Consider the following 13,532-nt stretch of genomic DNA (forward strand, 5'->3'; position numbering starts at 1 on the left):
TCTGCGGACGCTGAAAGGAGGGGTGGGAGAACAGCTGGTGCCGTCGCCCTCCTCCCTGGATGGCGCCTCCCGTGCCTCGGGGGGACGTTTCTTTCACTGCTTGTCTGCAGCTGAGGGCGCGCGCCCGCCAGTGCCTTCGCAGCCGCCTGCCCGGGCCTGGTGGCAGGGCTGGGGCGCAGCCTGAGGGCGAAACGTGGCGGTGACGTGACGTCGGCCACGGTCTCCCTGCCTCCGCCCAGCCGCTGCTGCGGCCCTGCCTCCTCCTCCGGCCTTGTTCGCCCGTGCGCTTTCTCCGGGAGCTGGCTGTGTGGTGCGCGCGCGCAGATATTTAGGCTGCCGGTCCCCGCTGTTGTCGCAGCTTGGCGCTTTCCCAGCGTGCCCTCCCGCAGCAGCCCCCCCTTCTCTCTTCCCCGCCCCCCCGCCCCGGCCCTTGTCAGCGTCTGCCTGCAGGAGCTGGAGTTAAGTGTAACACACGAGCAACCCTGCGCGGGCGGGGACAGTGCCGAGGCCAGGGGGCATGCAGGAGAGCCCAAGCGAGCAAGCTTCCCCCCTCCCCTAGTCCCATCCAGTGGGGGCAGTGGAAGCCCTCCCCTTCGCACGGCTTTGTTGGTCCTCTCATAATTCTGGAGGAGAACACGAAAGACCCCGCCTCTCCTTTGTGCCTCAGCCAAATCGGCGCAAGCTTATGTGTGTGGAGAAAGGGGTGCGTGTGTGTGTGTGGGGGGGACGGACTCAGCTGAACCCCCCAACTTTCTGTCCAGTCACAACTATTGTGAGGATAGGTGGTCCAAGCGATAGGCCTCGTGTGCTTTCCCTTTCGGTTGTTTCGGGTGTGTGTCCTCCCCCTTTGGGGGGGGGGAGCAGAGGAAATTGGAATATTTATGACCTACTCTGAGTTATTGTGAGGAAGGAAAGATAATGGGAATTATAAGGGACGCTACTGATGCCGCGTTCCTTCGTCTCAATACAATCCACCCACCTTGACTTCATGAGTTTAAAAGTCTCCCTCAGGAACTTTTATGGTTATTAGGGTTAACCCTTAAGACAATACACAGCTCCACAAATTTTTATTTCCTTTCTCCGCTCCCCAACTCCTGAGATCCTTCACAGAAATATAGAACTTGTGCCTCGGAGGAGAGTGTGTGTTATAAGGAATAGTATACGGTTTGAACAGCCATTATTTTACACTCTGAAATAAGCCCGTTTGGTTTCGAGTGAGTAAAAGCAGGATTGCAAGAAAAAGAAAAACGAGATTTAAAATATCTGGAAACTCGGAGTGGGGGGATGGGACTTCTATATGTTGTGTATAATCCAGTCCAATGCATATTTATACAGAAACCCTGTTGAATCCAATGGAGCCCATAAGTATGTACAGGAATATAGTCTTAACGGGGCAAGAGCCACTACAAAAATTAGCTGTTCTTGTCTGAGGTTTCTCTGAAAGGAGAGGGCAAGAAGGAGTCATAGACATCTGTGCCTATAACCCCCTCCCCCAACTGGCACAAGGGGAAGTGAGTTGAGCTGGTAAAATCAAAGAAGCCTTTTGAGTAGAGGAAGAGAAGGCGAGGTTGGCTGGGGACGGGCGAGAGGACAGTTCTTTGGCAGAATCTGGAGCTAGAGAATGGGAGTAGTATGTTAAGGTTTTCTGCGCAGACTGTAATGAATTCCCGTGAAGGAAAGCAGTTGGGGAAGTGGTGTGAGCCACCTCCAGCTGTGCTGTAACACAGCTCTATAGTGGTGGAGAAAGGGGAGGGGGAAAGGGTAGTGGTGGAGGTGGCGGCGGCAGCGAGACACAATTTTAGATCCGCCTCTTTCATTGATGAAATTTAAATTTTTGTGGTTTTTCTCTCTCAACCAGTTTGTCCGAGTCATTTATTTCCGGGGACAGATGTAGGAAGGATCAGGGAAGAATCAGGCAGACGCAAAAGCCTCATAGAATTCCTTTGGTGGCTTTTTGGGGTGGGTGGGTGGTTTTATTATTTTTATTAAAAAGAACCTTTTCAATTATTGTTACTTTATAACTGTTAAGTAACAGCTAAGGAAATATCTGTTATTACACAGAAGAGAGCAGCAAGGCAAAAAAAAAAAAAAAAGCCACCTATTTTCCTGAGCTTTTCTTGTATGATTTTTTTTTGGGGGGGGGGTGTCTTAAATTTATAAATCAAAAGTATTTATTTTCATAAATATCCAAAATGTCATCATTTGCAAAAGGTAAGTGTAAGTACTGTTTCGTTTTTGAAGTGTTTAAGGCTACATGATGCTTGTGGCTGTGTGTATTTTTTAAATAGAGCTATGCTTTGCTTCAGAAGCAGTGGCTGCAGAAGTGCAGCGGTGATGGTCGATGGCAAAAGGAGGGGGCTTGAAAGAGAGTATCAGTTGGGTTAATTAAACATATTATACTCTAGTACTGAGGGGTTGCTCAGGTGACAGCATAGCTGCACCAGTCTCTCTAGGTGGTTCCTTTAGCTTGTGTGTGAGTATGTAGGGTTTCTTTTTCTCTTCTCTAAATGCATAAAAATTGCAAAACCGGACTGAGGCGGTTGTAGCTGCTAGCTCTGAAGCTGGCAAATTACAGAATGGTTCTGTATTGAGTGAGTTGTCAGTCCAAATTTGTTTCCTGGGCTTTTTTGTCTACCTCTTGGTGTAAGAAATGGTCATTAAAGCTCTGTTAGTCCTATTTTGTTGTAATAGGTTCAGGAAAATTTTGGCATGAGATCTTTCTGGTAGGTTATGGCTGTCTCCCATTCTCTGTGTAAGTGGTTTGATTCTCAGAATTCTCTATTGCGAAATGGGGAATAGCCCATAAGAAGACATTTCAGGAAGCCTGATGACTCTGATGCATTGCTGTGGCATTTTTTTTCCAAGGAAATATATCTTGAACTGTGTTCATTATTTTAAATAAAAGGATCATTGTGCTCTCTAATACATCCCAAAGGTTTGTTAATAAAAGTATTTTTTCAAAGAGATAAGGTTTTTAGTACCTGTATGTAAATTGTGTAGGACAGTTTGAACTGAGATTATATATAGAAAGAAAGGTACTATTTTTTCTGGATACTGTATATGCCAGTGCAGTACGATTATAGGTACTGGTTACAGGAGACACCCTATAAACCCATGGAAGACTGAAAAGAGAGCTAAAAGCAGTGATAATTGAACCTTGAAGTTGGCAGCCTGAAAGTGATCCACCTATATGCAATCAACTATGTACAGCAAAGCATGTAACATTTGCTTTTTATGCAGTGTTGCAATTTTAAAAGCCCAGTACTGGAAGAAGCCATTTTGCATAAAAATGGTTTCACTTGTATTTCTCAAAGTGCTAGTTTTATAAGAGCAGAAGTAAGTTTGATAGACCTTAAAACAAAGTCTTGGAGCTTAAGCAATTGTAATGTTATATATTTTTACACATTTGGAAATGCCCTCTTCTGTGACAACAGCCTTGCATGATATTTCCCAGCCTGCTGATAATTTCTAGTACTAGGCATAGAAAAGCGAGGTGTTAATAATTCTTTACACTAATGAGCAGGGTATGCTTTTCTCCCAGTATACTTGAGGTTTTGAAAAAAGCATTAAACATCTACAGTGCATTGCTTACAATTAGTTTGCAGATGGACATTAAACCTGCAGTCCTATACCCACTTACCTGGGAGTAAGCCCCACTGAAATCAGTCGAACTTACTTCTGAGTAGACATGCACAGGGCTGTGTTCTAAGGAGCCACTGTTAATAAACTAGCTACTAACAGTCCATGGCCAACACATTATATATGTGGTTTGAGCTCTGATTTTAAAATCAGCAAAGCATGCTTAAAAACTGAGTGTAGGACTATACTTTGTATAATATGTGTAAAAAATGATTGGGGCTACTTAGCTATGTGGTAATAACTCTAACTCTCATAGGGTTTATAACTTAGGTTTCTCCCCCGAATTAGCACCATGACTCCCTCCTGTGCTGAGAGTTTGTATGTCACATTTCCATATACTGTATTCCGGCTTTCCCAAATCTGGTGCTCTCCAGATGTTTTTGTGTATAACTTCTGTCACTCCTGACCATTGGCTATGCTGGCTGGAAGGCACCAGGTTGGGGAAGGCTGCCATCCATTGAGGCAAATTAGGCTTGGTCCAATCTCTGCTGAATTTTATCTAGGGCATTGCCTCTCCATCTGTGATAGCATAATATTTTGCTCATTGTTGCCCGAGTTTTTTTTCTAGGACTACATTTTTATTTCAGGTATCATGGATTATTTGAAGTATTTCAGCCAAGTAATTTCACCCTTAGAATAATCTATATCATAAAATGGCATCGAAGCTAAGGGTAAAATAATGACTGAACTAAAAAATATGGCAAAAATCACATTGATTCCAGAATTGTTAGCTTAAATTCTGAAGATGTTTGGAGGTAGGATTTATGTTGTAACATTTTAAATATTTTGATATGGTACGTTAAAAATCAGTCTCCATAAAACACAGTGGACCTAATGCTGCCAAAGTTAAGCACTTGTAAGACTGCAATCCTATGCATACTTATCACAAGTAAGTCCCATTGATTTCAGTGGGATTTGCCTTGGAATAAACATGAGCAAGAATGGAATACCCTATTGATTTCAGTGAAACAGAGGACATGCTTAACTTTGCCACTGAAACCAATATTTAAAGTGCTTAGCTTTGGGTGGATAATGCCCACTCTTCTCTTAAACTCCATATTCACTGCCAGATTATTTCACTTATTTTGTACGTGGGCTGCTCCCTTGGACAGATAATCAGGGCATAGTTCACACTAGTATGACCTCAAACTGTTTACCCAAACCCTATTAAATGTAATGCTATGTTTGGGACATTTGTTAGTAAACAATTACTTGAAGAGATAGGGGCTGTTCACACAACATGCTAACCCGCACTCAGTGGTTGAGCGTGGGTTGTTTAGAACCATGGGTTGTTTGTTAAACTGTGGTCTAGCGTGCTTTCTGAATGTAGCACATTTTCCACAGGGTGGATTATCGTGTTGTCTGAACACAGCTAGGATAGCTTGTTAACTATGCAGTGTGGCTTGTTAACCACTCTGAACAATGCAACATCAAACCATGGGTCTCAAGGTGGCTTGTTCAAGAAAATAAGCCACACTACATAGTTAACAAGCCGCCTTGGTTGTGTTCAAACAACACGCTAACCCATGGTTCAACAAAAAACCCACGGTACAAAACAACCCACACTCACCCACTGAGTGTGGTTTAGCATGTTGTGTAAACAGCCCCAAAGAAGCCACATTTCTCCCTTTCTTCTTGCACTTAACATTTAATTGGCACGTGCATGATGGATCACACCTTTGATAAATCACATTGACAGTCAAGACAATCTGCATATACTTTCATTTTACAATGGCCTGGTTCACACAAGCGTGGTGTGGTTAACAAGCCATGGTGACTTTTAACCCTCCCGTGCGTGCCAGCTGGATTTCCCTAATTATCCTTGCCGGCATGGCTTGCCATGTCATCTGAATCCAGGCAGCATGGCTTGTTTGAGGGGAAGCAAACCACAAATAACCCATGGGCTGTTGTTGGGTTAAGTGTTGCCACCCCCCTTTCCAAACAAGACATGCTGCTCAAGTTTGGATGGCACGGCAAGCCGTGCCAGTGAGGGTAATTATGGAAATCCAGCTGGCATGCGCAGCAGGGGAAATAAGCCATGGCGGTTTATTTCCTTGCTGCAGTCATGCGAACTGGCCCACTGCCTTCCCATATAGCTATGCTACAGCTGAAGTAGTACTTCTAGGTACTGTTCCAAGTTTGCAAATATTCTTGTTTCTTCTCTGTTCCAATGATAGATGAATGCCACTTACCATCTAGAAACTTCAGATGGACCAAAATAGGACAGTGAGATTGTTAATGGGGACTGGCCAATGTGATCATATTATGCCACTACTTTTCCATCTGCACCAGCTGCCAATCCGATTCCCGATTTTTGGGACCGATTCAAAGTGCTAGTATTAACATTCAAAGCCCTAAACAGCTTGGGGCCAGGTTACTGGAAGGATCATCTCCTCCCATATATACCTGTGCAAACCCTAAGATCGTCTTCAGCATCTTACTCTGGGAGCCCCTGCCAAAGAAAGTCAGGTGGGTGGCTACTAAGAAGGCTTTTTCTGTTGTGGCATCCTGGTAGTGGAATGAGCTTCCCAGAGATGCTCGCCTGGTGCCTATGTTGTGCTCTTTTCGGCACCAGCTGAAGAACTTATTTTCCAGGACATCATATTATTTCAGTTTCTGTTTTAAATCTGTTACTGAATTGTAAATTTTTGCACTGCTGTTTGGTTTTATTTTGGTTTTTATTTTTATTTTATATTGCAGTTTTAAACTTAAGCTTTTATACTATATGATATTGTGTTGTATCTTATGGTTTAAATGGTTGTGTACCACCCAGGGAGCTTTGGCTATTGGGCCGTATAGAAATGTAATAAATACATACATACATATATAAATTAACATGGTTAATTTTTCCCCTTAACTGTTAGTAAAATGTGTGTGTTCCCTTTCCTCCCCACATTTCTTACATACATAGTCATAGGTGAAGTGAATTGTCATTACAAGGAATGCCTGTAGATCTACTTGTTCATGTACCGGGATCAGTGTTCTGCTTTTACAAAAAAATCAAAATTAAACGGGATAGAGAAATGGCTGAAGACCTATAGCCACATATCTAGGATTAAAGGGGGAAACAATATTTCTTTTCTTTCACTGTCACACTCCTGTGAGGACAGCATAGTTTTTTTTCTTTTTACAAGTAATGAATTGAAATTGAAAGCTTGCACCTTGCCGAGAGCCACTCAGTAAGTTCAGAAATGGGCATGGATTTGAACCCACGTATCCCAGGATCAGATCAAGAATGTATTTGCTGCACTATATTCTCAAAAGTATGATACTGAATCAGATAACTTGTGACTTAGTATAATTTATTTTAGTCTGTGATTTGGGCTTTCAAGAAAATTTTAAATAGGAAAATACTCCTCTCCCCTAAACTGATCTGATTCAACATGTTTGTTCAACTTAAATTTAGTAAACAAAACTTTAAAAGTATGTCATGTTACATGCTGTATAAATACTTGAAAAGTTTTATCCAGTAGTCAAAAATGGTTGAACTGAAAAAGAATAAAGTTGAGTCAAGTGTGGTTAGGCTGCAATGCTGTATACACCTGGAAGTAAGCCCCACTGAACTCAATTAGAACTTAGTTCTGAGTAGCAGATTGTGTTGTTACTGTCACTTTAAATTCAAATTCAAAATTTTACTTGGAAAATGTTTTCTTTTGGAATACTTGTAAATATTTTAAGATGATGACAATAGCATATGCTTCCCTTATTTTATTTGGATGTTAAGAAAATAGTGAAGGCACTAAAATTGGTCAGCGCCTCCTTGAGAGATGGTGTGGTTCCGGCTGTGGCAAAGGAAGTTGTGGTTCAACCCCTTTAAAAGAAAACCAGTCTGGATCCAGCAGATTTGAATAATTACCATGCAGTGTTAAACTTGCCATTATTGGGCAAGGTGCTGGAGTGTGTGGTGATGGTTCAATCCCAGAAAGTTTGGATGACACAGACTTCTGGCCTGTGAGTGAGCGGTGAGGTGGCCACAATTCCTGATGACACCAAATTATTTAGGGTGGTTAAAACAAAGAGGATTGCGAAGAGCTCCAAAAGGATCTCTCCAAGCTGGGAAAATTTCAGTCTGGATTCAGGCCTGGTTTTGGGACAGAATCAGCTTTGGTTGCCCTGATGGATGACATTCTTCAGGAGAGGGACAGGGGCAGTGCAACCCTGTTACTACTTCTTGATCTTTGAGCGGTTTTTGATACTGTTGACCATGGTATCCTCCTGGACCGCCTCTGGGTTGGTTCCAGAGAATAGCCTTCGGTGGCTGCACTTCATCCCCATGGCAGCTGAACTGTGGGGTACCACAGGGCACCATCTTGTCCCCAATGTTATTTAATATCTATATAAAGCTATTGGGAATGGTCATCAGGATATTTGGGGCAAGGTATCACCAGTATGCTGATGACACCCAGTTCTCTTTCTCTGTGTCATTTGAATCAGAGAGCCCATGCACATTTTGAACCAGCACCTGGATGTAGGTATGGCTTGGATAAGAGCTAATAAAATGAAAATTAATCCCAATAAGACAGAGACCTAGCAATACAAGAGTTAATAAGGCAGCATTGGCAGTTCCCAGGTCCAGGAATTGGGCTGTTCGCCTGTTCTGGATGGGGTTGCTCACCCAGGTTTTTCCCAGCTTGTAATTAAATTAATCATGCAGCACCATCTTGCTGCTCCTTGTATTGCTGTTATTGTAATTGGAATTGTTTTTAATATTGTATTTTAAATGTGATTTTAATATTTATATGTAAACTGCTTAGGGATTTTATTATATTTAGTGGTATATAAATACCACAAATAAAATAAAACAATAAAAATGGGAATCAAAGTGGCAAATGAGGCTCAATGTAAGCAAGTGTAAAGTGTTGGAGCAAAAAATCCCGGCTTCTGATATTATATGCTGATGGGATATGAGGTAGTAGTGACTGACCAACAAAGGGATCTTGGGGTTGTGGTGGACACCTCAATGAAAATGTCTACTCTGTGTGCAGCTGCTGTGAAAAAGGCAAATTCTGTGTTAGATATAATTAGGAAAGGAACTGAAAATAAAACTACCAATATCATACTGTGACACAATTTATTGTGCACCTACACTTGAAATACTGTACACAGTTCTGGTCACCACACCTAAACAAGGGTATTGTAGAGATGAAAAAATGCAAAACAGGGCAACTAAAATGAGCAAGGGGCTAAAGCAACTCCCCTATGAGGAAAGGTTACAACATCTGAGAATGTTTAGCATAGGAAGAAAAGATGAGACATGATAGAGGTGTACAGAATTATGAATGGTGTGAAGAAAGTGAATGGGGAGATGTTTTTCTCCTTTAATAATACTAGAACCCAGGGTCATCCCATGAAACTGGTAGGAGATTCAGGACAGATAAAAGGAAGTACTTCTTCACACAGTGCATAGTTATCTATAGAATTCGTTACCACAAGAAGTAGTGATACCGACCAATTTGGATGGCTTTAAAAGGGGATTAGACAAATTCATGGAGAATAAAGCTGTCAACGGCTAGTAGTCCTGAAGGCTATATGCTACCTCTGTTTTGAGAGGTAGTATGCCTCTCTACACCAGTTGCTAGGAGAAAATGAGCATGGGGGTGCTGCACTCATGTCCTGTTTATGTTTGGCCACTGGCTGAACAGAATGCTGGACTAGATAGGACCTTGGTCTGATCCAGCTGGCTCTTATGAGATGGTGTTAGCTAGAATGACCATTGGAGAAGGGTGAATGTTGTGAAGACAGACATAATGCAGTGACATAAAATGAGTTGACAGGGAGAATGGGAAGGAAGGAGAAAGAATGGCGTGAGAGGGGGATTAATTTCAAATTGAGTGCACCCAGGAGGTTCTCATTGCTGCATTGATGCCTTCCCTCTTTTTTTCCTTCCTTTCCTTCATGTTGGCTTCATTGTTTGAGCAACTAGGAGACCAGCTCTTGCTAACTACAGTCTTGACTTGGGTCTGACATATACTGAGATTCTGTATGATTTTTATTGGCCAATTGATTGATTACACAGCAAGATGAAGTACATTCGTATGTGTTTGTATAGGGTGACAGGGAGAATGGGGAGCGGGGTAGAGAGAATTGGGTGACAGAGAATGGAATGAATGAATGTGTGGATAGTGTGAAAGGCTTGTGTGTGGATGTATGGATGTGTGTGAATGGGGAGGACTGTGTCAATGGGGTGTGTATGTAACCGTGGCCTCACCCACTTTTGAATTTGACCTTACCCACCGTTGGCATACATTTCCTGGAAAGCTGTCCACAAGGATATCAGCCTCTCAGGACAAAAAAAAGGGTCAATAATCCTACTATAGCACATTGTGTCTATATCTATTGAGGGATAGTGTGTGTGTCTGTGTGTAAGTAAGTAAGTAAATAAATAAATAAATAGGTTTTAAAATCCTGAGATAGCAGAGGCAGGTACATTGGATAAAATCTAAAGAACTGTGCAACTAGTTCTGCATGCCTAAGGAAGCTTTGATCCTGTGTTTCTTGAACAGCAGCCCCAAATGCTGTCGAACCGAGAAGAGCTTCAAAAGTATTAAGTATGAGATGACACAGGCATCTGATATTTAAAGTTTAAAAAAATTATGCCACTGGGCACTTGGTCATGCCTGAAGTAGCTGTTTGAATCCCAGCTTCTGATTCATTTCCTACCTTTTAATCTAGTGAGGAATCTGAATATATCTATGGCATCACTTTAAGTGAGAGGCTGTGTTTAAAGACTGATAATGTACAATCAGAACTGTTTTAAATATGATACTATCTCAAGTATTCTTTTATTTTTGTCATGCTTTATGTCCCCACTAATTGTGTAGATGTTAACTTTTCTGCTCTGGGCATCCTTCAGTTATAGACAGATACCATGTCTTCAAGGCAACCTGGCATAGTGAACTTGTTCTTATTGTAATACTTGTATTGTAATACAAATACTAATACAATATTGTAATATTGTAAATGGATTACTTCTGAACTGAACCATAATGTCAGACCATGGTTTGAGTCTATACAAATGAGCCTGGAATGAGCCTGGGCTCATTCTCTCTTCTCTCCCGCACTCTTCATGTGCTATGATTCCCTCCCTTCCTTTCTGATTTGCTACAAACCATAGTTTGCTATTGCATCTGAAGCAGCAAACTTTGCTGTGGTCATGCCTGGCTTTGTAAGCCAGGATTTTAAATCAGGCTCATTTACATAGCAGTATTTACCTAAACCAAGCCTCTTGTCTAAATTTAATTGTGTTAGACATGTGAAAGTGAACAAAAGGCTGTTTCATACAACTTCTATATGTACACAATTATTTTGCAGTTACGTGTTAAGTACAAGGCTGGAGCCCTAGGGGTTTTTTGGTTGGAAATCAAGGTTCAGGAGAGCATACTGAAGTAGGCTGTAGTTTGTAAACAATTGCTTTATGCATAATTTGCTTTTGGCTGATAGGAAAATTAAAAATCATACAAAATTTGAATTTATTTATTTATTTATTACATTTATATCCCGCCTTTTTTCCTCCTTAAGGAACCCAAGGCGGCTTACACAACGATCCTCCTCCTCCATTTTATCCTCACAACAACAACCCTGTGAGGTGGGTTGGGCTGAGATTCTGTGACTGGCCCAAAGTCACCCAGTGGGCTTCCATGGCCGAGTGGGGACTAGAACCCGGATCTCCCGACTCCTAGTCCAACACTCTCACCACTATACCACACTGGCTCTCATCACTGAATGTGATGAGGTGGGCTGGCAGGTGTCGATGTAAGATATATGAGTGTGGTCTGCAATAAGACCACACTCATTCATATGGATGGGAGGGCTGACCTGGTGTGTATTACTGACTTTGGTGGGTGAGCCTGGTGGGGTCAACCTGACTCAGCTCTGCCCACCTAGGTACTTGGTGCAGGACCAACATAGGTTGGAAGGTGGGGGGGGGGGAGTCACTGTGGTTCATAGAACTTCCATCTCCATCACCAGGAAACCACTCCACCCTGAAGCAAGCCTTGAGGGGTTGCATCTGCTGTTGGTCCATAGGGATAGATTGGGAATGCTTCTGGCCCACCCTGCTGCACAGCATCCTCCCTGACTGAGCTGGTGGAGGTGGTTGCAAGTGTGGTTTTGGAGGAATCCAGGATGGTGGTTCTGGGTGACTTCAGCTTCCATGCTGAGGCTGTCTCTGGATGTCTAGCTCAGACTTCATGGCCTCTATGACAATCATGGGGCTGTCTCAGTATGTCATCGACCCAACACATGAAGCAGCGCACACCCTTGATTTGGTTTTTGCTCCAAGTTGTGAGATGGGTAGTCTGAAGATTGGGGGAGGGGGTCCAAGTAACTCCATTGTCATGTTCAGACCATTTCCTGGTGAGTTTCGAATTTACAGCATTACGACGGGGGTGGGGGACCTATTCGGATAGCCTACCCCAAGAGACTGATGGAATCCAATGGATTTCTGAATGCTCTTGGGAATTTTCCACGTGGAGAGAGCTGGTGATCCAGCTGAGGCTCTACCCTCACTGTGGAACAGTGAGATGCGGAGGGCCATCGACTGGATGGCACCTGAGTGCCCTTTCTAGCACTGTGGAGGTCGTTCTGCTCCCTGGTATACTGCGGTCAATAAAACAGGCTTGACATTGGTTAGAGCGCAAATGGCACAAGACTCAGTGAAGATGACCGAGCATTCTCTAGAGCACATACCTATGGGGCCATCCCTACCTATGGGGCCGATTTCAGAAAGTAACATTGGGTGACTTTCCCTCAGCCCCTTGGCAATTGAGCTGTGGGGTTCTGTAGGGTATCATCTTGTCCCCAATGTTGTTTAACATCTATATGAAGCTGCTGGGAGTAGCCATTTGGAGCTTAATGCCATCAGTATGCTGATGACACACAGCTCTATCTCCCTGTGACATCTGAATCAGGAGAGGCTGTGCAAGTCCTGAACCAGTGTCTAGACTCAGTAATGGGCTGGATGAGGACCAATAAACTGAAGCTGAAGCCTGGCAAGATGGAAGTCCTGTGGGTGAGTGGTTCCTGAGTCTGGGAGATAGGCACATTGTCTGTTCTGGATGGAGTTGCACTCCCTCTGAAAGATCAGGTTCGTAGTCTGGGGGGTACTCCTATATCCATAATTGTTACTAGAGGCCCAAGTAGCTTCAGCGGCTCGGATTGCCTTTTAGCTGATTCACCAGCTGTGGCCTTTCCTGGACAGGGATAGCTTGGCCACAGTGGTACAGGCATTAGTAACCTCAAGACTGGATTACTGTAATGTGCTATATGTGGGGCTGTCCTTAAGGCTGATCTGGAGCTAGTACAGAATGCAGCAGCTCGGCTGTTGTCAGGAGCTGCCCCTTTCATCGTGCAAGTCCCTTGCTGAGGGAACTGCATTGGCTGCCTATTCGCTACCGGGCCAGGTTTAAGGTATTAGTACTAGAGTACAAAGCTCTAAACAAGTTGGGACCAGGATACCTGAGAGAGAGCCCCCTACCTTACCAACCTGCCCGGTCACTGAGCTCATCAGAGGCCTGGTTGGAGTCCACCAGGAAAAGAGCCTTCAGTGTGGTGCCCCCTTCCTAGGGAACTCCTTGCCTTTGGAGATCAGGCAGGCGCCAAGATGTGTTCCTTCCAGCGCCTCCTGAACACATGGTTATTTCAAGAGGCCTTCCTTGAGTGACCAGTTTATTCAATTTGGCCTTATAGGAACTTGTCTTTTTTAAAAACTGTTTTAACATGGTGTTTTATTTTTATCTTTGCTCATCAGTGCTCCGAAATCTTTTGATGTGGAGTGGTATATAAATATTGCAAATCTAAACAAATGAACAAATAAATACATTGCACTAGCACTGTGTAGTAAGTTTTTAAGCTTGATAAATATGGTATGGACTATAGGGGATGGGGAACATTGC

General features: G+C 43.2%; 1 protein-coding gene across 8 annotated transcripts in view; it reads left to right on the forward strand.

Moving 5' to 3' along the window:
- Positions 1 to 13,532, forward strand: part of UGP2 (UDP-glucose pyrophosphorylase 2) — a 52,335-nt gene that overhangs the window by 232 nt on the left and 38,571 nt on the right. For 2 of the 8 annotated variants that reach the window (XM_084823334.1, XM_084823316.1), the window contains exon 1: positions 1,871 to 2,211. The exons of 1 other annotated variant lie outside the window; for it this stretch is intronic. In XM_084823334.1, the coding sequence (XP_084679460.1) occupies positions 2,193 to 2,211 (19 nt within the window). In that variant the 5' untranslated portion in view covers positions 1,871 to 2,192. Of the gene's footprint in view, positions 1 to 3; positions 464 to 624; positions 704 to 1,439; positions 1,512 to 1,537; positions 1,631 to 1,870; positions 2,212 to 13,532 lie in introns of those variants that run through there. 5 more of the 8 variants (XM_084823371.1, XM_084823355.1, XM_084823381.1 and 2 more) reach the window with 5 other exon arrangements.

The sequence above is a fragment of the Heloderma suspectum genome, chromosome 1, assembly GCF_057233095.1.
Source record: "Heloderma suspectum isolate Gila_16-S chromosome 1, 16-S_ref, whole genome shotgun sequence".
Lineage (NCBI taxonomy): Eukaryota > Metazoa > Chordata > Lepidosauria > Squamata > Helodermatidae > Heloderma > Heloderma suspectum.